Source organism: Clupea harengus, chromosome 25 (genome assembly GCF_900700415.2).
Source record: "Clupea harengus chromosome 25, Ch_v2.0.2, whole genome shotgun sequence".
NCBI classification, from domain to species: Eukaryota; Metazoa; Chordata; class Actinopteri; order Clupeiformes; family Clupeidae; genus Clupea; species Clupea harengus.
In genome coordinates this window covers 6,326,877-6,353,849 of record NC_045176.1, presented here as the reverse complement: position 1 = coordinate 6,353,849, position 26,973 = coordinate 6,326,877, and the positions used below count along the sequence as shown (strand labels likewise).

The window sequence follows — 26,973 nt, the reverse complement described above, 5'->3', positions numbered from 1 at the left end:
TAGAGAGAGAGAGAGATGGGTGCACCTGATCCTTGTGAAGTACTTGTGTGCATTGGAGATGAGAGAGAGAGAATGAGCGAAAGATAATTCTTTTTTCTCTCCCCAACGAGCACAGCTTAGTGTGCTTCTGTGCCTCCTTGGTTTGGGGATATGAGTGACTGTGCGTGAGGCAGATGAGAGCTATTTCAGTTTAGAAGTCACCTTTGATCTTGGGTGTCTCTCTCTCGCTCTCTCTTTGAAAGTGAAGACAATGTCATGCCCCTATTCATTCTTTAAAATAGTACCTGGACCCTCAGGGTAGAATAAACGGAACCACGACAGATTTAACAGACACTGAAATTGGAAAAATATGCTGATGGGTACCATCAGGCCAGTGAACAAAAAATATTTTCTTAAATCAAATATTGTGTTCTCTTCGCAGTTCAGCTTTGTGACACGATTCTGTAATTTATATAAAACATCAACATAACTGGGCAGGAGTAAAACGCCCCACAAATGACATGCAAATACCCAATCTATGGATATGTGAGATGAGGAGGACCATATGATATTGATGGACGAGAAGATGGTGTCGGGGTCAGCAGAGAGGCATGAAATACATATCCCAGAATTCCCTAGCAGAGACGGCCACTAGGGGTCCCACATGAAAGCCCACTGGTATGCATGATGCAGTCCGCTTCAGCATGAGCGCGGCAATAATTCATGAGCTGCTGCAGGAGTTGGTTCACCTAATATTCAAAGCAGAACAATTGCAAAGGCCGTCACGGATCAAAGAGCATAATTATGCAGTGCAGAGAACTGGAGCCAGTCTAATTTTGGCTGATAGCCAAAGTAGAATGATTTGACATTTCAAATTAGTTCTTAGTCTGGTTTATAAAATTATTACTGACTCAACTGTGTCCCTAAACTCTCTAAAAATGCAAAACAGATTAAGAGTTTCACATGACATCACAGCGATTATTTTTGAGCATTTGAAGTGAGGGAATTATTGTAGTTTTAGCCTTCATGATCCACCTAAATGTGCTGCGTCGTCAAACCCTTCACTGGGCGATCCTTTAAGGCTATCCGAAACCTAATTTGGGTATGGCTACTATCTCTTATTTATATCTAAATGTAATAGGCTACAGGGACCACACATGAATGAGTGACGTAGGTACAGGAAATACCAGAGTCGTCAATGCGATTCAAGGCTCCCAGCAGAACAGTCTAGCAAAGTCTGCCTGCCACAGGGTCTCGCTGTAGTCAAATGGATCCTGTATGTGCGACTTGGGCTTAAGTTGTGCAGAAATTCATTTTGGATGTTCATTTCTTGCACGAACACGGGGAAGCCAGTAGAGTATTGCAAGATAATCCAAGACTCGGCGTTGCAAGCCCTGCGCTGATGAAAACTCGAATAAACGCGTTCCGAAATTATTTCGTTCTCTTCCGTCTTTTCAGGAGCTCCACTCCAGGCAGTTTACTGTAACTGAATATCGTTCTCTCTCTCTCTCTCTGATCGTCTCAAACCTCGAATTCTGTCAGGGTTGTAGAACGCATTTGCCACAATCAAGGTTGTCATGGACTGTCATCTTCACGGATTTATATTCTGATTCACATCGGAGGATTTTCGCAGCAGAAAAAGTGGGCGTTTTACTAACCACATATTGATGGGTCATATTACTGGCCAGCATAGGGACAGGAGTAAGTTTATTCCCGTGTTTGTGATTACATTAGGAAACAGAAGACATTTCAACACACTATAAAACAAGTCTTAGTCTATATTTGTATCTTGATTGTGTCGATCCTTTGCTTCACAGAGCTTACAGAATGATTACACTGAGGATGGATATATTTTAACTCTTATACGTTGTGCCAGTGTGCTGTTGGCTATTTGAGCCGTAATCTGTCATGGCTAACGAGAAACCCTACGATAATCGCAACATTGTGGAAAAGTACATCCACTACAAACTGATGAAAAAGGGATGTGCGTGGGACTTCCACACGAGCGAGGAAATAGACTCATCTACCAACGGCGTCAAGGACGCGTCTACTGTAGTGACACGGCGGTGCCAAGCAACATCGGCTGAGGAGGATAGCGCTCCACGGAAGGACAGAGTCGCTACATCCGACCCACACGACGCACTTCACCGAGTTTTACGTGAGGCTGGGGATGAACTCGAAAGATTATACCAGCCTGACTTTGCAGAGATGTCTATGCAGCTGCATCTCACATCCATCACTGCGCAGCGAAGGTTCACCGCAGTGGTTGACGAGTTGTTTAGAGATGGGGTGAACTGGGGTCGAATAATAGCGTTTTTCGAGTTTGGGGGGACAGTATGCGTGGAGTGCGTCAATAAGGAGATGACATCACAGGTGGACAACATTGCTGGCTGGATGGCCGAGTACCTCAATGGGCCGCTTCAAAGCTGGATCCAGGAGAATGGAGGCTGGGTACGTATCATGCGCTGTCGCTTTCGGGGCAGCAGCATTTTTTTCTTTCCCTGTTCTTTTTTTTTTTAGTGCGTGCTCTTGCGCGTGTGGTAACGCCTCTCTAAGAATGACGCTTGCATTTCGAGCGCCGCTGATTTGAAGCTCGTTGTTTGTCCTTTGTGTATGACCAATAAGACTTGATGCTATCCGTCACACCTCCCACACGCCCCCAGTGCGCCTGTCATGTTAAGCCATCAATGATCAGATGGAAGCGGAGCGGTATCGTTTGAGGAAGCGCAGTACCCACTTCATCTTGACAGAGATTAATGCACATTTTCATGTCAGCTTCTCCAATAATTGGAGATGGCCTGTCCCTCAAATCAGACTCTGGACAAATAGGGAGTTGCCAGTGACATGTCACATGTTGTCAGTTAAAGATCACACATTGATATGGAGTCCTTCAAAATCCCAAGTCAATTTCAGCCAGTGCACCAGAACCATAGGCCTAGAAATGTTTGCATTAGTTATAAGATAGGACATGTTGTCTAAGAGTGTTGGCCAAAGCCGATGTTGGATGCGAGTCTCACAGTGAAGGTCTCATACATCAGGACCTGCCAGGGCTGGAGAGAGAGAGAGAGAGAGAGAGAGAGATAGAGAGAGAGTGGGGCTGCTGATGTGTGAGGGGAGAAAGATGGCAGCCATTATCCAGTGGAGAAAATCAATTCAACAATCCGGAAGCACAGGGGACGCATGTCATGGCACATGTCAGTGTAATTTGAATGGCCCCTCTGGGCAAAAACAGACAAAGCATCACATTGACTTAGGCTTAGGTGGCATCCACAGAGATCGATTGTGTTTCACATTGACTAAGGGTTAGGTGGCATCCACAGAGATCGATTGTCTTCTCTGGCTCATACTTTCAATTTGTGTACATTGAACCTATGCAGTAAGAGAGAGACTGACCCATACACACTCAAAAACATAAGGAGTTTTTAATCACGATTTAGTGAAACGTCTCATTTGGGCCTCATTCACCTTTCAAGAGGGAAAGCATCTGAAGCTTTTGAATAGTCTGAAACCATACAAGCAGAAGCAGCTTGCTGTGTACCAGACACGCCTAGAAGAGCAAGTGTTGGCAGGCAGGAGTTGGAGGGAAGGAGGGAGGGGAAGGCTCGGGGTGGGGGTGGATTGGGATGATGTCCCCTCTGCAGTCGGCGAAAAACGAACAGCAAAAAATTAGAGGCTAATTAGCAGGGAGCTGTTCAAACGAGAACTTTAACATGCGTCTGCATTATTCAGCCTCTCTGTCTGGAGGGGTGCATGCCGTTTCATCAATGATGTATGGGGGAGAATTTCATCTTTAAGGAAGGAGCGTTTAACATTCCCCCTGAGTCCAGACCTCCAGAAGATGGCACGGCTGGGCCTCCATATCAAAGGCTGCCTCTGCTAAGGGGCCTGGAGCGGGAGAGGCATTAACTCAGCTCCAAGAGCTTCATCTGGAGCGGGAGAGGCATTAACTCAGCTCCAAGAGCTCCATGCCCTCTCCAATCCAACATGTTACAGGAAGCCCTTTTTGCCCTCTGTTTTTGGATATGAAACACAGGGCCGGCGCTTTAGGGGGTGCAAGGGATGCAGACTCCCCCAGGATCGGTCTTAAAGGGGGCCCAGAAATAAAATGATATCAGGACTCATGACCGTATAGGCAAACACTCTGTGTCTCAGTGCTTTAAGGCAGAGACAGAACGTGTGGCTTGAACTCTCTAAAAAGGATGTCAACTGTTTCTTGCGCCCATTCGAAGGGCAGATTCTCATAAAAAAAAACGTAATTGCTATTTGACAAATTTACAATATATGCCCTGCCCTCATTGGAGCGCTACCTTCTATCAGTTCTGCGATAATGTTGGTTTAGGGTGATTAGAAATCGTGTTGTGAAAAACGGAAAGAACATCCACAACAATCAAGCACTGACATGGTAAAATATGTATGTATATAAAATGCACATTGTAATTCTCATTGGAACATAATGATACATAATTTATTCCAGTGCAAACAAATGTAGGCCAGTACTGGACATGTAAATAAGCCTGTCTCATGAAATGGTCAAATTGTGACATTGTAGAGCACATCTAACAGTTGCAAAATATTTTCTCATCTCAAACGCCACTGAAAAGACTAGACTAGACTATAGTCTATACGTTAGTGCTCGGGGAAGCCCATAGGGTGGGATTTCAGGTCACTTTTGTGGATACCAGATTCTTTATCACTCATATCTACAGCCTGAGGAGCAGTTTCGCAGGTAAGGGTTCTGCTTCTCACGATCCTTAAGTGAAATACACACTAGGTGTGGCCTAAATACAAGATGAACCAGAGAAGACATAACTTAGATGTTGTGAATAGCTGGAAACACAAACCTATCTATATCACCCATTCATTCTGGTTTTCAGGGTGAGTTCAAGCCAGAGGCTGGCAATAGTAATGGTAGTAAAGTAATGTAGTGGAATACAGGGGCTGAAAGGAGTTGTTTTTAATAGAGTAAAGAGTAATGATCTTATCACCAGGCATTTATTATTTTCACATCAACCTCATTTTCTTATATTGGAATATTTAGCATGTCACATGAGTAATTGTTTTTTTTTTAAAGCAGTGACTTTGCATTTGTTATGTGAACTTTGTCGCATTTAATCAAGTGACCACATCATTTGAGCAGTGGTCACAAGTTTGTCACTAGACAGCTTAAGGCAGCTGCTCGAGCCTGATGGGTTTAATGTGAGAGTTCATTTGTGGGTGTGTGTGTGTGTTTCCACACACTAAATCCAGATATAGGTGTGCCACTAATTAACCTAAAAGTGACGCTGTTGTACATAGTGTGATTTGGAAACGTTAGAGGCCTGACTGACCGTCTGTTTCCTGTTATTTGAATGCAGGTTCTGCTCAAAATAGTTGGGCAGTGAACTCCCAGTTGTTGAGTCTGCAAATCCTGCTGTGCTCTCCTAATCACAACAGTTCTTCAACTACAACACTGACAGACTAAATACAGTATGTCTATCTCTCCGTCTACTTACCTTCTCTGTATGTATCATACACTGACACACACATAAACTCCCTGCTCACACACACACGCACACACACACACACACACACACACAGACACACACACACACACACACACACAGACACACACACACACACACACACACACACACACACACACACACACACACACACACACATACTCACACATATACTCTTACACTCTCATTCTCTAATTTCAGCTGGGAACCCCCTCCACTCCCCTCTGAGAAAAGGCAATTGAGGCTAGATTAGGGAGCAGAGCTGGCGTGCCTGACAGGATAATCACTCCCTGTGCCCACGCGTGGAGCACCTGTGTTTATTTGTGTGCCGTTGTTGCAAAGGTCGGGTGATTGGGTACAGTGGTGACTGCCAGCCTCTTAAATTACACGTCTGACCCAGACATGTGGCAGCCTCACAGCAGGGGGTGGAGGCTGCCACATGTCATCCTGACGAAGATGCACAGTAATGTATGCGCCTCAATGTCGCGCACGTTCAGTTTACTGAGTTTGTGCAGCGCGAGTGGTGTGATTAAAAGGATTATGTTAAAGGGCTTCCAGAAGAGGGACTGTACTCCTTAATGTCTCCTTTGTTCCTTTTGTCATGTTCTGTCTTTCTGTGAGCATGCGCTGGGTAGACTGATACATTGAGGTGTATTTGTAGAAGAATACAGTGGTTGTAATGCAGTGGTGTGGTGAACATGGAGCAGTTTTGCCAAGAGACAAGTGTCACGTAGGGTCAAGACCAGGACACACACCTAGTCTCACAAGTCACCGTTGTCTTGAAATGTTTTCCGGCAATAAGTGAGCAGAATATTAGTTTGTTTTCAATTTGGAAAAGCATAGTGACGGAAATTGTAGTGTAAAAAGAAAGTGCACTGCTTTTTGGCGGAGATGCTCCATGGACCACCGCTCAAATTGGCTGGAAGTCTGCAAGATTAATTAAACTTCAGTTCATCGCATTGGTTCATCTGCCTCTCATTGAAGTAGCCCCTTTAAGATTTGAATAATTAGTTCGCTACAACAGTATTCTTTGTGGATTTGTATGTACTCATAGCAAACCCCATGCAACCATCTGGTCCTCAGTTGAATACAAAACCACCAGAGGAAACTGCCCAGAAAGGAAAAGAAGTAGTCAATTGAATCTCACTCTTGCAAGAAATGGCTTATGCATTGATTGGTTAATTACTCTTATGTTTTTGTGTATTTCATTTAGACACCTGACATCTGTCCTTTTCAACCACTGTTCTCTTTTTTTTATTCCCCCAAATGTTTTGAATGTACTCTACATCATCCTTAATGGGACGCCACACACCAAATAAATACTTAGATTCAGAGCACAGCGGGCGCGTCCATGTAGGCAACCCCTTAGTAAGAGTGAGAGGGAGTTGGCCATTTAACAGCACACTCTTACAAGGCACTCCCAGTGCATCTGGAAAAGGTCACAGACAGCCATATCAACAAGCTTTCCGCTTCAGTCGAGGCTGAAAGGATAGAGAACAGGAGGAAGTGATTTCTCTTCGTCAGGAGGCCGTGTTTAGCGAGGATGAAAAGGAAAGTTTGAGTGCCGCTGCTGATGAAAGCCAACAGGGCCAGTGAAAGAATGAAGAAGGAATCAACATGTCAAACACAATCTACTGCCGATACTGGCGCAGAGATTTCCACTGTATGATATGTTGTTGGGTGTTTTGAGAGTGGAGAGGAAAGCAGGAAACAGGTAACAGAGATGACACTCAGTTCTCCCTTTCTGAGACGAGAAAGTGTAGATGAATCCCGTTTATCCATCCATCTGTGTAAAATATGTAACCTGTTTATTCTCCAAGATGTCTGACTCCCAAAGGCCAAGTGGTGTCCTGATCCCAGCAGCTGTTTTACCAGAAACGAGAATAAAATGGAGTGCCTGTGGCACCTTAAATTGGATCTGAACTGTAGTATGAAAGAGGCTCTGTGAGCTCAGTGCAGTGGGAGAGCTCAGTGCAGTGGGGGAGCTCAGTGCAGTGGGTGAGTGAGCTCAGTGCAGTGCAGTGAGTGAGCTCAGTGCAGTGGGTGAAGTTCAGTGCAGTGGGTGAGTGAGCTCAGTGCAGTGGGTGAGTGAGCTCAGTGCAGTGGGTGAAGTTCAGTGCAGTGGGTGAGTGAGCTCAGTGCAGTGGGTGAGTGAGCTCAGTGCAGTGGGTGAGTGTGCTCAGTGCAGTGGGTGGGTGAGCTCAGTGCAGTGGGTGAAGTTCAGTGCAGTGGGTGAGTGGGTGAGCAGTGGGTGAGTGAGCTCAGTGCAGTGGGTGAGTGAGCTCAGTGCAGTGGGTGGGTGAGCTCAGTGCAGTGGGTGAAGTTCAGTGCAGTGGGTGAGTGCAGTGGGTTAGTGAGCTCAGTGCAGTGGGTGAAGCTCAGTGCAGTGGGTGGGTGAGCTCAGTGCAGTGGGTGAGCAGTGGGTGAAGCTCAGTGCAGTGGGTGAGTGAGCTCAGTGCAGTGGGTGAGTGAGCTCAGTGCAGTGGGTGAAGTTCAGTGCAGTGGGTGAAGCTCAGTGCAGTGGGTGAAGCTCAGTGCAGTGGGTGAGCAGTGGGTGAAGCTCAGTGCAGTGGGTGAGCAGTGGGTGAAGTTCAGTGCAGTGGGTGAGCAGTGGGTGAAGCTCAGTGCAGTGGGTGAGCAGTGGGTGAGTGAGCTCAGTGCAGTGGGTGAGTTCAGTGCAGTGGGTGAGCAGTGGGTGAAGCTCAGTGCAGTGGGTGAGCAGTGGGTGAGTGAGCTCAGTGCAGTGGGTGAGTTCAGTGCAGTGGGTGAAGTTCAGTGCAGTGGGTGAGCAGTGGGTGAAGCTCAGTGCAGTGGGTGAGCAGTGGGTGAAGCTCAGTGCAGTGGGTGAGCAGTGGGTGAAGCTCAGTGCAGTGGGTGAAGCTCAGTGCAGTGGGTGAGCAGTGGGTGAGTGAGCTCAGTGCAGTGGGTGAGTGGGTGAAGCTCAGTGCAGTGGGTGAGTGGGTGAGCAGTGGGTGAGTGAGCTCAGTGCAGTGGGTGAGTGAGCTCAGTGCAGTGGGTGGGTGAGCTCAGTGCAGTGGGTGAAGTTCAGTGCAGTGGGTGAGCAGTGGGTGAGTTCAGTGCAGTGGGTGAGCAGTGGGTGAAGCTCAGTGCAGTGGGTGAGTGGTGCGGCCAGGGTCCCTCCTCTGCTGGGCCTCAGCCGCTGGCCATCTGCCACTCTATTTACACTCATCATCCGTGCACCTTTAATCTCAGCAACGGCTCTTACCCATAGAATACAAACACTTACACTCTACAGCAGCACAAATGGCCTCTCTCACTCTCTCTTGGTGTCCTTTAAGCTCTCTCACTCTCTCTTGGCCTCTCTCACTCTCTCTCTTGGTGTCCTTAACGCTCTCTATTTTTCACTGTCTGTTTTTCAGCCTCGTCCCCGCTCATTACACACACAGACTTGATGGGGTGACATCGAATTTGGCTGAGGAGCTCCTGCCCCCTTATTGGTTGTGATTTTGTTTTCAGCTCCTAGGGCCTCTTTAGATTAGCGGTTAACTCCCTCCCTGATCTCGGGGCGTTACATTGAGCTGCCTGCAAGTTCAGGTCACTGCAGATAATGTATGAAAGCGTGAGGACTTTTCTCTTTCTCATGCCGCAGTACAGCAGTGTCAAGCAGTTTGCCAAAATGTCCATCCTTCCGTGCTATTTGCTCTGGGTAAACATCCTCTGTATGTTAATAGTTTGCAATGGAGAACCCACTAAGTATACAGCTCTGAGACCAAAAGCCAAATAAATGTACTCTCATTTCTTCAGTAAGCAACCAATTCCTGTGGCGTATCAATTTGGAGAGTTAAGAACTTGTCTTCATATCTTAATAAATATTTGTATCTTCATTGCCTTAAAATGTGTCTCCGACAGCACAACACCCCTGGAGCACGGAGGAGAGCTCCTGTGTAAAAAGCTTCGGAGCAGTGTTCATTCTCGAAGCCAGTGTATGCATGACAGTAGGCACCTTGTACTGTAGTCCCATTAGCGGGCCTCCCCCAGGCCCTCCACACCCTTTCCTGAGGGCCCCCCTGCAGAGGCCCCCGACGCCTGGTGGACAATGACACCAGGTCACCAGAGTTCACACACCCGAGACCATTTTAGATCCATGTGAACTCCCATGTAGGTGTGGCTATTCTTGACAGCATGTCTGGATGTACGTATGTGCATTGTGTGTGTGTGTGTGTGTGTGTGTGTGTGTGGATGAGTGTGTGTATGTGTGTGTGTGTGTGTGTGTGTGTGTGTGTGGATGAGTGTGAGTTACTATTATTGTTGGTTGTTGGGGGTGGTACTATATGAGGTCATTTAAGTGTGGCCGTTAAAACTTTTGTTAATCCCTCATTTGGCCAGTGGAGTCCATTTATGGTTCATGGTCACCAGTACTCTTATGTGGTACATTGGCACTGAGAGGTTTGCTTTGTGCGTGTGTGTGTGTGTGTGTGTGTGTGTGTGTGTGTGTGTGTGTGTGTGTGTGTGCGTGTATGTGTGCGTGTGTGTGTGTGTGTGTGTGTGCGTGTGTGTGTGTGTGTGTGTGTGTGTGCGTGTGCGTGTGTGCGTGTGCGTGTGCGTGTGCGTGTGTGTGTGTGTATGTGTGTGTGTGTGTGTATGTGCAGGCCCATGTACGTGTTTGGTTTCCTTCCTCTGGCTGCACACAGCCGTCACGGCTGAGCGTCCGTGCATCCTGAGAGGCTGTTCTTGACATCACGAATTAGCTCTTAGCAGGGGAGGAACACACGCGGATCAATTATACATACCTGGCATAAGCTCTGACACTAAATGGCCATCCCTCAAACAAGACCATGCCCGCCGCCTGCCCGGGTCTTCTCCTCTTCCTAAGTACCTGCGGATACTGTCAGTGGCAGAGTCAGGTGACGAGTGTGAGCGCTCTGAAATATGCAGAGCTATGCGAGCCGTCTCTAAATATAGAAGCGTTGGAGCACCAGTTGATTGCATTATCATGAAAACATCAGAAGATTCGGACGTGTGTGCGGCTTTTTTGCGCATGATAGACGGTACTGTCGCACAGTGATGACACAACAGGAGGAACAGGAAGGGAGGAGGGGAAGGGGGGGGGGGGGGGGGTTGGAGACCACCAGCATGAGAACAGGGAGGTGAAATCGGAGAATGAGGGAGATAGTTATCTGTCTCCCCTTGTGTGGGCCCTCGGCAGCTGACACACCTAGCTGGAGTTTGGTTGAGCTGTGCACTGGCCGGTGGCCGGTGTGTCACCTCTGACTTCAGTTATGCTGCAAGAGGTCGTCGCCTGGTCGCCTTCAAGTGCTCTCCGTGCCTATTTATGGTTGTGTTCTCCAAGACTCTATGAATAAAATATCACAGTGTGCACTGTTTTTGTTTCTTGTCCAGTGCTACTTTTGGCTTTGGAACAGCAAAGGGGTCAGGTTCTGTAAACAGACAAACAACGGACAGAAATAAGCCAACCACAATTTCAACATCAGTTTGGAGTTGAACTTGGAGTTTTTTTTTTTGCTAAACCCACACAATGGCTATGGAATGCCGTGCCCAGAGGGTTGACCCTTGAGAACAGCTGCCATATTTCTTTTCACGACCAATTTCAAAAAGAGAGAACAGAAAAGTAAAAACTGAACACATTTGTTACAGGAAGTGAAAAATTGAAGCAACTGATCCCAGTGGCGTGTGAGGCCCTCTGGTGAATTTGTGAGCGAGTGAACGACCGGATTGGCACGGCAACAGCAGGCGGCGTAAGGCCCTGGCGCCACACGACCAGGGCGAGCCACTCCCTCCCTCCCAGAGCGCGGGCAGAGGCAGGGGTATGAGATCAATAATGCCCCACTGTCAGTGCCTGACACGTGAGCTGTGGTGGGGAGTTATCGCCCTCGGGGGGAAGTCACTTCCTCTCACACAGCCACAAAGCACCAGTTATTTTAGCCAGGCCAGGATACAGCATTACTGGCTTGCCATGGATCAGCCTCCATTTGATCCAGCAGGAGATACTGGTATCCAGTGTCTGGAACCATACCGTGACAGTGTTTTACATCGAGTGTTTCCTGGGAATTGAACCCATGACCCATGACTAAACTCATGCTCTAGGCTCTATGGGTTGAACTGTACCGGGAAACTAGCAAGTCAACATTACATTTACATTTCAATCGCCAAAGCGACCTACAAGGGAACATTCCACTTCTCAGCATGGAAATCTTTCTAAAAGCTCTGATCTGAGTTACCTGTTGCCTTGATTCAGCCATGACTTTCAAGAGCTGCGTGGTTCCTCAACAAGTGCACTGCACAAAGCAAGGACATCATATATCATATAGGCAACAGAGGAGAAAAATAAACAGCATCACAAAGTGGATTTATCCCCCCAAACACACACACACACACACACACACACACACACACACACACACAAAGACACACACACACACACAGAGACACACACACACAAACACACATACACACACACACACACACACACATACACACACACACACACACACACACACACACACACACACACACACACACACACACACACACACACACACACAGAGACACAGACACACACACACACACACACACACACACAGACACACACACACACACACACACACACACACACATACACACACACACACACACGCACACACACACACGTTAGTCAGGTGGGTTCCTTTCCCCCTGCTCTTCATGCTCTGCAGACTGGCGTCCCCTTTGATGACGCCTGATTGGTTTTGATGTGTTGGAAAGTGATGCCTGTGCGATGCCTGTGTGATGTCGGGGAGATGAAAGCCGGAGGGAAGCGTTTCCCACGTACCTCTGCGGAGCGCTGCCACACAGATCCTCCTCTGTGCGGATGATGCCCTCACCGCTGTGCTCCGAGCACATCTGTTTTTGAAGCAGAGGAAACACAACATGTTCAGAAGATGGATATCGCCCCTATAACAAGACTCCTTTCACAGCTTCAACTTGAGCCCTTATTTCCACGACGGGCTTTCACGACGGGCCTGTCCAAAAGCCCTTGTGTGCGTACAGAAGGGGCCATTATTGTTTGTTTTGATTTTTGGTTCTGATATGAAGCAGAGACCTTAAACTCACTCAAGCAGAGACCGTGAACCTATTATCCAAAATAGTGTGCCCCTAACCTAAAGCCATGGGAACAGTAGTCCATCAAACAATTATGTTCTAAGTACACAGTCAATGTGGAAATAATTTACAATGTGGAAGATTCATTTGCAAAGCTTGTATCATGTATGTGTATGAGTGTCCGTGTGTGTGTGTGACAGTGAGTGTGTGTAAATGTGTAAAACTCAATTTTGCTGCATCATGCATCTCGAGGGGAAAAAAACACCGTTTCCAGTAAACAGTCTCACTCTAGGGCATGTGACCAACAGCAAACTGTAAAATGCTGATCTCAGAGTGACCTCACCAAGAGAATGATCTCAGCATGACTCTTTTTCCATCATGTTACGGAAAGTGAGATTCAAAAGTTCACTGAATAACACTCCACACTCCACACTCCACACTCCAGACGTGTGATTGAAGAGAGAAAGGGTCCTGAAGTAGTGCTCTTTTTAGTAAGACTTGATGTCATGTTGACTCATGTAAGATGTTCAGTGGTTAGTGGCGCATGGTCAAATTCTGCTTACTGTCAATGATGCCAGAGGAGCAAAACATCTTATTAGAGGAGGACTCTTACGCTGAGGACTCTTACGTTGAGGCAAATTGAAGCTCCTGTTATTTTACCATGGCTTTGCATGGCGCCATGATACACACGCCCAACACCTCATAAGTAAACACTTTTATAACTTAATATTTAATGAGCGTTTTGCTACCCAAACATTTGATCTACCCAAACATTCCCAGTTTGGAAGACCCAATGTCTAGACATGGTTTAGTTCAGTCAATGACCAATATAAACCACCCTTATTGAGTCTAATGAAATTCTATTTTTCCAAAGCTAAGTGCACTGTCATTTAGGGTGTTTGGAACAATATAGTGTGATGGAGACTCAATTTCCACTGCCTCATTACTTTGTGTTGAGTCACTCCAATTTTGTGTCTTTATTAGCAGGTCAGTTTTATAATGACAAAGCAAAAGGTTTTTTCCAGGGAGCAGCTTGACTTAGCTGTGCTCTTTGCCCTTGGCTAACCTTGTTTAATGAAGACGGAATATTACATCGATGTTTGTCTTTTACAAAGGCCTCTCAGTCAAAAAAAAGAAGCCAGGCCAGCCACAGTAGCAACAGTGATTAGGACCCTTTGATCTGTGGGTGATGTTAACAAGTGGAGGAGGCACGTCATGGGAGGGGGGGACCTTTTGTCTAACTACAAACAGCAGATTTTGATTAAAGTCTGACGGTGGAGTTTGGGCTAAACAGTAGCTCAACCACATCACACAGGCAGAGGCGCACACACACACACACACACACACACACACACACACACACACACACACACACACACACACTCACACACACACACACACACACACACACACACACACACACACACACACACACACACACACACACACACACACACACACACACACACACAGGGAGTGGCAGCTGACTCCGCCAAAGATGAGGGCACCAGAAACGTTTGAAGAGGCTCCCAGCACTAGACATGAAACGGCTCCCTCCTTGGCTTTCAGAGGGGCAGATATTCAGGTCACAACTAGCCAAACACTGAATCGCTTTCAAGAGATGGTGTTTAGATATTGATATTAATAAGAGACAATTACAGTTGTGTGCCGGTGCTGACTCAGAGAGAAATGACAACCGGGAGGGGCTGTGTGCTATAGTCTACTTTTTTCAAATGAATGTAGGATATTGGAGTTGTTCTGTTAGTAGATGTCCTTCAACTGTCTTTGAATATGTTTCCTCAAGGTCGTCAGCCAGCAGTGGAACAGTATTAACTCATTAATTATCCTCTAATTTGAATTTCACCACTCTTGAAACGGAACATTTGAGGGGGAAAAAACTATTAATCTGCAGCAGAGGAGAGGCCATTTTCATATGATTAAAGCCAACTTGACCTTTTAATGTTTGAGTTATAAAAGCTTTCAAAGCGTTCTACTTGGTTCGTGGCATTGACAGGGTTTTGTTGCTCCCTGTAAATACTAATCAAATCCCTAAATGCTTCTGAATCCACTTAGACTATTGTATAGAGCAGTCAAGTCACATACCAAACGACCTTGCCTATAAAAGTGGCGCTGACCTTCATGTCTTTCATCTGTCTTTGTCAGGGGGAACTTCTTCAACAATAGGCCATTTATTGTCATTTAACACTGTGCTTATTCTCATGGTCCTGCTCATGTTAGTATATGCGTAGATGATGACACACACCATTTGTATGTTCAGCTATATTTGCTTCAGGTACAGTCAGTATATCACTTTAAGTTTGTATAAAAATAACACTATATACTTGTGTGTTACCTGTGACCTATTACTAACTTGTAATAACATGTACTGACATAAGAAGAAGTATATTAATGTATGATTGTTTATTAATTAAGTATGTTCACTTCATGGACGCTTCTTTCATAACATGGTAGGCTGATGCTAGATAGAGGTAGAGCAGTAGCTCTTAGCATGGCAAGTTTGTTTCAGTCGCATGAAGCTGGTTTTGAATCAGACTGATTGGCATGCCTGATCAGACTGCACTTGTGAAGGAGCAAGAAACTACAAAACAAGGTCTAGACCATGTGGCTCTTCAGACATACCAGACCCCCACACTCACGTCAGGGAGACCCAGCAGGCCACTCGGCCATTCCTTGGCCATCCACTGTCTTGTACTGGCCAAATAGAGGCATGCACTGGGATATGGCTGGACTTGAACCCTGCCCCATCACAGACCTGAGGGTGGCTTTGGGTTAGGAGAGGCTCTGGAAGCTCAAGCCGCGTCCCGTATCATTTAGCACCGGGGAACAAAGTGGGATTGTTTGCCTCCACGCACCACAGCATTCCTCTCATTCCGCAGCGCGAGGCCAGGCTGGGAAATCAGCTGGGCACAGGGGGAGGCAACCGAACTTCTCCCTGCTCTCTACCAGCATGTTGACAGCAGTTCTGCTAAGAGGAGGAGGAGGAGGAGGAGGAGGAGGAGAAGGAGGTCTGTGTGTATGGGAAGAGAAACAGGGTAGGGAGTGAGTGTGGGATTACTGAAACACAAGCGAACATAGAGGTAGTGTCAATTTTGAAGGGAAAGAAACTTGATATTCTATGCTTTTAGTTTCAGTTCAGTCAAGTGATTGGGAGAACGTCCTCCTGGCCTGGCACACTAAGACTCTTTGTCTGATCAAGCATGAACTAATTGTGGGGGGAAACATGGCCTGTTATGCCAAGCTATGCACAGGTTAGGAAAGCCGTAGATGCATAACTGGGTCCGATCGATTAGGGTGGCAAAACAAAAAGACCCTGTTGTGATCTCTTGGGACACTTGGCTGTGATGTACTCAAACGTTCTTCTTGATTCTGGGTGCAATGTCATGCAACTGTAACATTGGTATGAAAACTGCATAATTTGCATTGCAGTGCTACACGTGACTGACATCCCTCCAGTAACCAGGCCTGAACACACTGGTGGAGGAGATTCTTCTTGTATCGCCAGTGCTGTTACTCGATGCTGGGGGGGGATGAGGTGGATGAATTTTGGAAAATGAATCCAATGGGATACTGGACACGGGACATCTTCAGAAGATCAGCTTGTGGACAGCTTGGCCAACTGAACTCGAAAAGGGACAGAATTTTAGACATTTATGACAGTTATGTTTACCAGTCTGCACGTTAACTGGTCTACGTGCTGTCTGCCATATTCATGTTATGAGGTCACGGATTGAGCTTTGGAATGTGTTTTAAAGGCCACATTCCTTCACATTCCGTTCTGATAATTATATTACACTGCAAATACCAAGGAAAGCCTAAAGCACAGGCGATCTCCTTGCCTTCCCATAGATGAAAAAGTAAGACTCCTCTCCTGCAGCTCCAGGACTCACCATCAACTAAGAAGCCTATGCTACAGAAAGGCAAAAACTTCTTGATTCTCGTCTTTCCACTTCAAAGATCGTCTTTGAGGCCCTTTCTTTTCTCACAAGGATCATTGTTTTTCTCCTCATTTTAATGGCCATCTGAAACCCTTTCATCTTACCTAAGCTGGAGTCAGTGTTTAGCTTGCTCTTAGAGAACGGTGAACCTGAAACCAAGCACCATTGTGTGCCAGTGTGTTGGAAGAGTGGAACCTTGTTGCCAAAACCTGACTGGTATCATTATGTTGTAGCGGCACGGAGGGCATTAACAGTGAAAGCGGAGAAGGAGAAGATTGGTGGATGATGTGAGACATGATCACGTCTGATGATTCGTTTGGCTCTGATGTCTGACATGTCTTTCTTTTCTATTTTTCTTCTTTGTTGGTGTTATGTTAGTCAGCTGTGCTTTCCCATTTGACTTTGTAATGCGCTGGCGTAGTTTGATGTAATGAGGGCAGAAGGAGCAAAGCTGAATCATTCTTTTGGCCACTTGAGTGGTGACTCCATGGCGTCTTTGCACCGTTATTTCCATGGCGACCAGACGTTTAGGTTGGCAGTGGGTTTCTCCTGGTTGCCAGGGCCGTCTCTGAGCTTTAGCGTTACCGGCCGTGCCGTAATGGAAAAGTTCACCAATGTCCAGACCTAGTCTGAGTGCTTGTTACACCCACTCTCAGGAAGGAGGAACGGTATGCTAGCAATCTCCTCACCAGGGCTTTAGCTCTCAGAACACGCACACACGCACACATACTCACACACACACACACACACACACACACACACACACACACACACACACACACACACACAGACACAGACACAGACACACACACACACACACACACACACACACACACACACACACACAATCTGTTTTTGCTTTTTTCACCTGCAGTCTTCAGCGCAGGAAATGTCTGAAATGAAACGGCTGCTCTGTCCTCCTGTTCTGTGTTTGTGTCAGTGCAACAGCATGCCCTCTCAGTGCAGTGCAGATGTCTGGGCTATGACTGAAAACCCTCAAGCCCCACTATGTCAACAAGTCATCATCACCACGCGCAAGGGCAACACATGGAACTTTCATTCCCAAAAAAAAAAAAAAAAAGAGAGAGAGAGAGAGAGAGAGAAAGAAGGAAAGAATTGTAACCTCTGGTTGCATGATCTTTCCAAACATGAAGGTAACCGGAGAACCTTCTCCGTGCTTGTGGGTACCCCTTCTTCTCTCGTTTAAAGAGCCCTGGGCCCATGACGAGTTGACGTTGCTAGGATACAAGTAGAAACAATGCCCTGTACCCAAACAGAGGCACTGGAGTGCGGTTCCTGATGTGGGTTCTGATTGGGCACAGGCCGAGGTTAACCATTGAAGAGGCTCAGACTATGATGTCTGTGAGCGACTCCATGACCGCACAGAGAGTACCAGTGTGGTGCCAGTGGTGTGGTCACAAGGCCTGTGCTGAGGTCAGCAGGGGGGGGGGGTTGGGGCATGAAGAGGAACATGGTAGCTGGGTGCAGTGAGAGGAAACGAGCCCCCCCACAGGGAACGTTAGTCACACAGCATGCAGCAGGACACGGGGGAATGTTGGTGTTCCCACAGTCTGGGAGGTAAGGCCTGGGCTAATCTCTTCTCCAGGGGCAATGGGGCATATCCAAAAGGATCCGGTCTTGCTGTCTTGAGTGGTGTGTGTGTGTGTGTGTGAGTGTGTGTGTGCGTGTGTGTGTTTGTGCATGTACGTGTATACACATGTATGTGTGTGTGTGTGTGTGTGTGTGTGTGTGTGTGTGTGTGTGTGTGTGTGTGTGTGTGTGTGTGTGTATGTGTGCGTGTCCACAGGATACGGTCACATCATTTCTACCCTTCCATCACATTAGCTCATGAAGCGTGGCTGTGCCAGACGAGAGCTTGACCATTTGACCCCCATTACCACAAAGGCACCTTCAAATCACAGCGAGGTTGGCCTTTGAAGAGGGAGGCATTTTTAGTTGTCCTTGAAAGTGTGCTAAAGGTCACAGGCCACACGTGCGAGGAGACACACACTACATGACATAGGACTAACTAACGGCTGTCAGCTGCCATAAGGCGAGGCACTCTGTGGTGAATAAAAAGGATGCATCACTCAATAAACAAACATGTGGTGAGGAGATGCAGGGAGCTGGTCTGGAGAGTCCGCTGTGCTCCCTGAGTGTCTTTTTTATAAACTCTATTTCAGTTCGTTTGACTTGAATAGCACATGGACTGAAATACACAAAGGGTCACAAAGAGTACCCCTAATAGAAGCCATTGTTGCCGGGCTGGGCCGGGCTGGGCTGGGCCAGGCTGCTGTGGACGCATTGTGCCTCCTGGTCTCTGGTTTAACCCTATTGTTCCAGAGGGCATGGCGTTGGCGCCACAGGAGTGGTGTTGGATGCCCTCTCAGTCTGCTAGCCTCACTCCTGGCACCCCCCCCCCCCCCCCCCTCCCACCAGCGTCAGGTGATGAGTCAGCATCCTCTCCTCTCTTGATGCGTGCGCCAGCCCTGCCCTTTCCAGGTGAGACCCAGAGGCCAGAGTGGCTTTATTAGATTGTCCAGCAGGCACAGCCCCCTCCCCTCGATCATTTTATTAATAGAAGCAAGAGACAGTGCTGCTTCCTCTGGGGAGCCGGTCGGGGCAGCCAGCCTGCTGCAGACGGGAGCTTTCGTCAGCACTCCCCTCCAGGGATGCCAGCGGCAGAGCCAGGTCTTCATGAAGAGGACACACTCCCCCCCAGCCCTGTGTGTGTGTGTGTGTGTGTGTGTGTGTGTGTGTGTGTGTGTGTGTGTGTGTGTGTGTGTGTGTGTGTGTGTGTGTGTGTGTGTGGGTGTGTGTGTGTGTGTGTGTGTGTGTGTGTGTGTGTGTGTGTGTGTGTGTGTGTGTGTGTGTGTGTGTGTGTGTGTGTGTTTGTGTGTGTGTGTGTGTGTGTGTGTGTTTGTGTGTGTGTGTGTGTGAGTGTGTGTGTGCTGAGCATGGAGGGGCTGCGACAGGAAAAAGCTTCAAAGGTGGTGTCAATGCCAGACAATGCAAGCGCAGAATACACTGACTGTGGCATCAGAATGTTGTGACACAATGTGCTTGACTCGATGTGATTTGCAGAGAGAGTTTTTTTCATTTTATCTTCATTCATTTCATTCTTTTCTTTAACAGGTCTCCTCATACTGGTTACCTAATTTCTAAAGGTATCATTCTGGCAACAGTACTACTTTATTACTTTGGTTTTACAGGAGCAGGTTGCTTGATACTATCACAACTGACAGGTTTCTGGACAGCTCTCCCACTCCTGCTTTTCAGAGAGACGACCATTACCACTGACAGGTTTTCCTGACAGACAGTCACCATTGACACTAATATGTGAGGGAGAAGAAATTAGACTTATTCTAATTGCCCGGGCGCTGTTCAAAAGACACCAGACTGGCGAGGGAGGGCAGTGTGCCGCCCCAGGCAGTGGGTCCAGGGTGGGCACCGTGGTGAGCCAATGCCCAGTGGACCAGCGAAGGCAGAGACTCAACCAGTTAGAAGTGGGACAGAGTGAAGCAGCACACCACTCCCCCCCCCCCCCCCCCCCCTTCCAGTCAGCCATGATGCCGCAGCCCACTGTTTGTGACAGGGGGACGTAAATTTGATTGTGGAAATATTGGATCGGTAGAGTAATTGGATTATTGACAAACATTTTTCTCTCGAAGGTCATTTTCTTTTATGAAAAATGTGATGAAAATGATTTTTTCAGCCCAGGTTGATGAGAGATAAATGAACAATATATTGAATTAAGGTCTGGTTCATGTCCCCCGCAGAAAATATATAAATATAGAAAACAAATAACTTAACTAGATTGGAAGTAAAATGTCACCTACACAATTTGCTCTGTTTGATTTATACATGGTTGTTACAACATGAGCAACGAGGGACTGTAAAAAACGTGAATTCTCAAGATGGCTGCCGTTGATTTATGGGTGTATCAAGTTCCATTTTTCCAGGAGACTGGATAATGGCCTGGGGAGGCTCGTGTTGTGTATACACTCACACTACCACTGACACACATTTGAATATTTATGAGTGGGAATGGGGACGTTCGCGGGTCATTTTCTGCAGACAGTGGCGCTTGGATCTGGGCTGCCAGCTCAGCTGCTCTCCCGGGGCGCCTCAGGTGTTTTCCAGTGAATGCAGACGGCCCTTCCAGCCATGGTTCATCAGCACCATATCCAGAGCGCATCCATCTGCTGCACGGCCCCTCAATCTCAGACTCTTACCCAGCAGGAAAATGTATCCATGTCAAAAACCTAGATTTTTTTTTTGCATTTTGAGAGACAGAAATATTCTACAGTGTTGCAACTTTTTATCATTTGCTGGTAATGTTTTTACACACCAAGGTGTGTCTAATGAGAATATATCTCTGGACTGTTCAGTTAACTCTAATGCTGACCCTTTTCCACATTAATTCAGCATACACTCACCCTTCTCAGCCATTGTAAAAACTGCAGCCATGCCGCATTGGAGCAGCGACAATTATAGCCACCTCTTCTATTTTCCTTGGCCAGCTTGTTAAATCAATAGCCTGAGGTTTTGCTGGATGCTGTGTGTCAACTTCATCCAAGGGCTCGGTGTCCTTCGCCCGCTGAATGGTGCTGACTCCCTGGATTTGGGCAGTAATGAGCATGACCCACAGAACTCAGTCATCTGATTCCTTCAGGCGGGTCGATGGACGACACTCCCGAGACTTGTGGCTAGGACCTTGCCGTCTGGCACAAGGTTACTGCTTTGTCACCTGTCGTATGTGCCGGTCCTCACTGGGAAGCTTATGTGTGTGTGTGTGTGTGTGTGTGTGTGTGTGTGTGTGTGTGTGTGTGTGTGTGTGTGTGTGTGTGTGTGTGTGTGTGTGTGTGTGTGTGTGTGTGTGTGTGTGTGTGTGTGTGTGTACTTTGGGCTGCACTTTGTATAAACACAGTAGAGCTGTTTGTTTATGTGAGAATCCAAAACCCGGTGGGAATTTCCTGTCTTTCATCGTATGATCAGCATGACAATCAGTCATGTGAAGTCTATCTATCTATCTGCATTGCAACATAGTGGAACATCCCACTGGGTACAGCTAGAAATGTATCCATCATGGCTTCTAGTATATCCAATGGTTTACACATAGCTTGACTGTAAATAGTGTGGATTTTGCCAGAACTAAAGTATAGAATGAATCTCCCTTTCACCACAGCTACCCTTTCACAAAGGTCACGGTACCACCTCACACAGACGTCTGAACAGAACAAAGCCGCCATGTCCATGAGAAAAATAAATCTGAGCTCGACTCACTGATGCCCACAAAGCTGTCTGGTAACCATGGCGCACTGGCAACAAGTTGTGGGTCATGCCCCTCCCTCCCTCTGCAGGGCTTTCATTAGTCTGGGGCTCACTGCGGGCGCGGGAGGTTTCCCTCCGCGGGTTTATAGATTTCACATGGCGGAGTCGGGGGCGTCATAAAAAGGCCGGGAAAGTGATGTTAGTGGGGAGGGATTGTGGTCGTGGAGGCTCCGTGTGATTGCTTCTGACTTTATTAAAAGAGGGCCCCTTCAAGTGAGCGCATTCCTGCGCGCTGCTCCCACGGCACTGGCACAGAGGCTGACCTGAAGGATCACGGGTGTGTTTGTCAAAAGCAGCTTGATCACAAGAACGTGACCACTGTGTTCTCTCCGTAATTTCATTTGTTGCCATTTTTAGTTGCTTCCCCTATACGTTTACCCAGTGTAGTGTAGAGTCCCTTATGAAGAGTGTTTTGATAGTAATGTCATTTATAATAAAATGTCATTCATTCTAATGAGCTGGTCAAAGCTGCAGTAGTACTTTTCCACCTCGTAATTTGGGAACAAACAATATTGCCACCTCCGTGCAATTCATTCAAAGTCATTGGAGTCTCTAAATACATTTAGATTCAAGTCAGGCAATGAAGAAAGCCAGGGGCCACAATAAGCCAACCAACCAATCTATCACCTACACACATCCACCCACTGCCGCTATGTACAGCAATCACACACACCTAAGGACAGTGAAGAAGACATCGCATGTTTGTGTGTTGACACAGAACTGAGGTAATGGAAAGGAGTAGGCTGCTGTGCAGGAGTCACATGTGTGAGTCGGGCGGTCTGGGAGCTGTGAGTTGTGGGAGATGAGACAGAAAGAGAGAGAGAGAGAGAAAGAGACAGAGAAAGAGAGAGAGAGAGAGAGAGAGAGAGAGAGAGAGAGAGAGAGAGAGAGCAGTCTCATGATGTCCACCTGACTGTTCAGCAGCTTGCCATTCCCGCCCTGTTGGAGCAGCGGTCTGCTACCTCCACGTGCCTCTCATGTGTCGGCATCTAATCCGCAGCTTCACGTGCTTCCTGAGGCTCTTCCTACAGCCGAGGGGCGCCGTGCGGGAGTCAGGATGGCACCTGAGAAAGATACTTGGCAAAATGTGAAATCCATAGCTATGTCGAGGTGACCTCATTGCCTCTATGTGACCCCCTGCAGCAAGTTGGTAATAATAGATCCCTTTGGTGTGGCGTGAATAATGGCGTATGAGCTCCTTCTGATTGTCCAAACACTACACACATGTGATCCTTTGGTGTGGCATGAATAATGGCGTATGAGCTCCTTCTGATTGTCCAAACACTACACACATATGATCCTCATGGGAATGAGTGCTCGTCTCCGTGTTTCTTTTGGCATTTAGGGAGACCTTTATGAATGAAGGTGTGATGGTCAGTGTGTGTATACACCAGGCGAGCTGTATTAGTGTAAGGCTGATTGTTTTACTGTGACATGTTGTTTTGTTCAGTGCACATTAACTGTAAGGGAGAGAGGCAGACATGGACCCCCCCCGAAGAGAACACACTCGCACAGTCGGTGGTCCTGCCATGGCCCACACCACGCTAATTAGGACATGAATTCATTGGTGAGCCACACAAGGAAGGGTGCGGAAGCAGACGATGAGAGAGGAAGAGAGAGAGAAAGAGAGAGAGAGAGAGAGCAGTCTCAGGGAAGGGTGCTGAAGCAGACGATGAGAGAGAGAGAGAGAGAGAGAGAGAGAGAGAGAGAGAGACAGGAAGAGAGAGAGAGAGAGGAAGAGAGAGAGAGAGAGAGGAAGAGCGAGAGAGAGAGAGACAGAGAGATAGAGAGAGAGAGAGGGAGAGAGAGAGACAGGAAGAGAGAGGGAGAGAGAGAGAGAGGGAGAGAGAGAGAGAGGAAGAGCGAGAAAGAGAGAGAGAGAGACAGAGAGAGAGAGAGAGAGAGAGAGAGCAGTCTCAAGCAAGGGTGCTGAAGCAGACGATGAGAGAGGAAGAGAGAGGAAGAGAGAGAGAAAGAGAGAGAGAGCAGTCTCAAGGAAGGGTGCTGAAGCAGACGAGAGAGAGAGAGAGAGAGAGAGAGATAGGGAGAGAGAGAGAGGGAGAGAGAGAGAGAGGAAGAGCGAGAAAGAGAGAGAGAGACAGAGAGAGAGAGAGAGAGAGAGAGAGAGCAGTCTCAAGCAAGGGTGCTGAAGCAGACGATGAGAGAGGAAGAGAGAGGAAGAGAGAGAGAAAGAGAGAGAGAGCAGTCTCAAGGAAGGTTGCTGAAGCAGACGAGAGAGAGAGAGAGGGGAAGAGAGAGAGAGAGAGGAAGAGCGAGAGAGAGAGAGAGAGAGAGAGAGCAGTCTCAAGGAAGGGTGCTGAAGCAGACAATAAGAGAGGAATACGGAGAAGGGAGGGAGGGAGAGAGGGAGGGGGAGAGAGAGGTGGAATGAGAGAGGTGTCCTTAGGGTGCCTGATGACCTACATGTCTCATCAGTTTGTTTTCCAACTCTCTCACATCCGTCTTGGAATAACAGCCCATTGAGGAGGGAGTTGGTAAATGAGGATACCTGCAGGTTTTTACCCCATAGGTGTGTGATTGAAGATGCAATGGAAGGCAACACATTTTCAGACAGAGAATCGGAAATTCGAGTACTGCTGACACACACACACACACACACACACACACACATTCTGACACACAGACATTCTCTCTCCCGCTCTGGCTCCCTCTCCGTCTGTGGTTTATGGTTATAGGGGCCTTAGCTGCGGAAAAGGGAGACAGAGGGAGGCAGGAAATGGTTTTGTCTTGTTGTAGCACTTTTGGAATGGATCACACGAGTGAGGTAATTTTAGCAGACGCGTCTAGAAGTCATATTTTCTTACATTGCCGCTATGGAGCTCCCAACTGGCTCTCCCAATGTATTAAATGCAGAGATGAAGAGGGACTGTTGAGCGCTCATTTCTAACAACAGTAGAACAACCGTGTCAAGTGTTAATTGAAGTGCCTGAGATACCCAAAACCATATTATTGTGTTCATACAGTTCACTGAATTCCTTTAACCAGATGCCAAGGTAATATGCAATAGACAGGACTAGGAGGGTACCATACTGAATCTAGAACCTCTGTTTGCCACTGCATGACAGGAGATATTTACAGAAAAACTGAATATTTGATATTTTTGATATGTAAGAGAGTTATTTCGTTACCATCAAACATTTAGCATACGTGCTATACATGCTGAAATGATGACACTGATGTTCTGTGGAGGGAAAAACACAGAATTTCTTCTCGTGCCAGTTTCAGTCAGACTGTATGACAGGCATATCCTGCTGGTGGATTCCACCTTTAAGGGCAACTTCCCGTATCCGACTGGTTTCCCCCAGCGGGCACCAGAGGAGAGGACCTCCTCGTCCACTTCTGTCATTCTCAAGAACTTCCCTTTCTCGAGTTAGAGTGAGAACTCAGCCGCGAGGGTCAGGGGTACGGAAATACAACCGCCTTTGTCTGACCTGAACTGGTTCTTCCTCTGAATCAGTCCCCCGTGAATAGAACCGCAACTGGCGCTCAGACACTGTATATGTTTGACATTCTCTGACATATAAGTCAAGGGCATTGGTGTGTCTCTGTGTGCGTGCTGGTTCACATGACTTGGTTATCTAACACACTCGTGGTCGAGAGTCAGATGCTTCAGGCAGGAGGGTGGAGAGCTATGACCAGTGTGTCACTAGCTTAAAGAGCCTTTTTAAGGATTAAGAATGAGAATTACAGAGTAGCATACTATATATATATATATATATATATATATAAATATATATATAATCACATTGGCTGGCACTCTGATTCCTGTGTATGTCTGTGAATCCTTTGGCCTATTTCTTGTGATCACTGTGTATACTTATCTGTGTGTGTGTGTGTGTGTGTGTGTGTGTGTGTGTGTGTGTGTGTGCTTTAATCTGTTTGCGTGTGTGTGTGTGTGTGTTGTTTGGTGACTCCAGGGGGTGGATGTGGACTTGTTTTAATGCCCTCTTTTTATATGAGTGGTCTTCCATGTGAAAGCATGCGCAGGATGAACATTAAAAACAGCACACGTGTCTACAGTCTCTAGTCTCTACTCCCCCCCCCCCTCCAGCAAGCTGTGATCATGTGATCACACACTCATTCTCTTCTCTCTCTCTCAAACCCACACACACACACACACACACACACACACGCACACACAGACACACACAGACACACACACACAGACAGACAGACAGTTACACATATTGACTTCAGCTTTGCAACCGCTATTAGTCTATATACTTTCTGGGAGGTGCAAGACAAAACTCCCATCACAGACTAAATAAAACAATGCATAAAGGTGTTTGTAAATGTCTAATGGTTGAATAAATGTTGTAAATTATGCCGCATTTCTGTCTTCTTCCAACAAAGCAAAAATGACTTTTAGCTTCGCTGAAATTTCTAGAATGACATTTCTCTTCCTTTCTCTCTCCTCCAGGAAGCTTTCGTGGGGCTGTACGGCCAACAGAAGGAGAGTGTGCTCCGCAGCTCGTGGCCGTCCATAGTGACCATCTTTGGCTTGGCTGCCCTCGGCGCAATGGGCCTAACTCTGGGGGCATACCTGGTTCAGAAATGAAGGACACCCCTCCTCTTCTTTCCTTCGCTCCTTCTGTTGTCTCTCCCTCTCCCTCTCCCTCTCTTTCTCTCTCCCTCTCTCTCTCTCACACACAGACACACAACACACACACTCCCATTTCCGAAGGAGCTCCCGCCCCTGAGAGAGGCTTGCCTCACTCTTCCTCCAACCTGTCTCTCTTCAAAGCGTCCCACCTCGCTCTTCCCCCTTCTCCCCCCCGCCCCCCCGTCCCCCCAGCGTTCCCCCTGATCTTCAAAACAAAGACACAAATCAAACAGTGTGAAACTAAAAACACAGCGGGAAAGGAAGCCTCTGCCCACACGTCGTAAAGGAAAATGGCGCCGTTAACCAAAGACTGTTCTTCAATAATAATAATAGACCGACGTGCAAAGAGGCTGAGATGAGGTCAGAGGGAGCTCCCCCAGTGGTGCACCTCTCTGTTCTGGCTCTCCCCCAGTGGTGCACCTCTCTGTTCTGGCTCTCCCCCAGTGGTGCACCTCTCTGTTCTCGCTCTCCCCCAGTGGTGCACCTCTCTGTTCTGGCTCTCCCCCAGTGGTGCACCTCT

General features: G+C 47.3%; 1 protein-coding gene across 3 annotated transcripts; it reads left to right on the top strand.

Annotated features, from left to right (window-relative positions):
• Positions 1-834: 834 nt before the first annotated feature.
• On the top strand, positions 835-26,629 carry bcl2b (BCL2 apoptosis regulator b). Of its 3 annotated transcripts, XM_012817518.3 has the most exons (3): positions 835-1,680; positions 1,797-2,430; positions 26,271-26,629. In XM_012817518.3, exons 2-3 carry the CDS (start codon positions 1,888-1,890, stop codon positions 26,406-26,408), a joined length of 681 nt encoding a protein of 226 aa, XP_012672972.1. In that variant the 5' UTR covers positions 835-1,680; positions 1,797-1,887; the 3' UTR covers positions 26,409-26,629. The 3 variants fall into 3 exon arrangements, with proteins under 3 accessions (XP_012672972.1, XP_012672973.1, XP_031418734.1); XM_012817519.3 differs by having other exon boundaries at positions 835-2,430; XM_031562874.2 differs by lacking the exon at positions 26,271-26,629 and adding an exon at positions 5,334-5,524 and having other exon boundaries at positions 836-2,430.
• The last annotated feature ends 344 nt before the right edge of the window (positions 26,630-26,973 follow it).

What these genes read in the sequence shown, in the direction of transcription:
- bcl2b (XM_012817518.3), top strand. Translation starts at nt 1,888, where the DNA reads ATGGCTAACGAGAAACCCTACGATAATCGCAACATTGTGGAAAAGTAC. An exon ending in TCCAGGAGAATGGAGGCTGG is followed by an intron (nt 2,431 to 26,270) that starts GTACGTATCATG and finishes TCTCTCCTCCAG; the next exon opens with GAAGCTTTCGTGGGGCTGTA.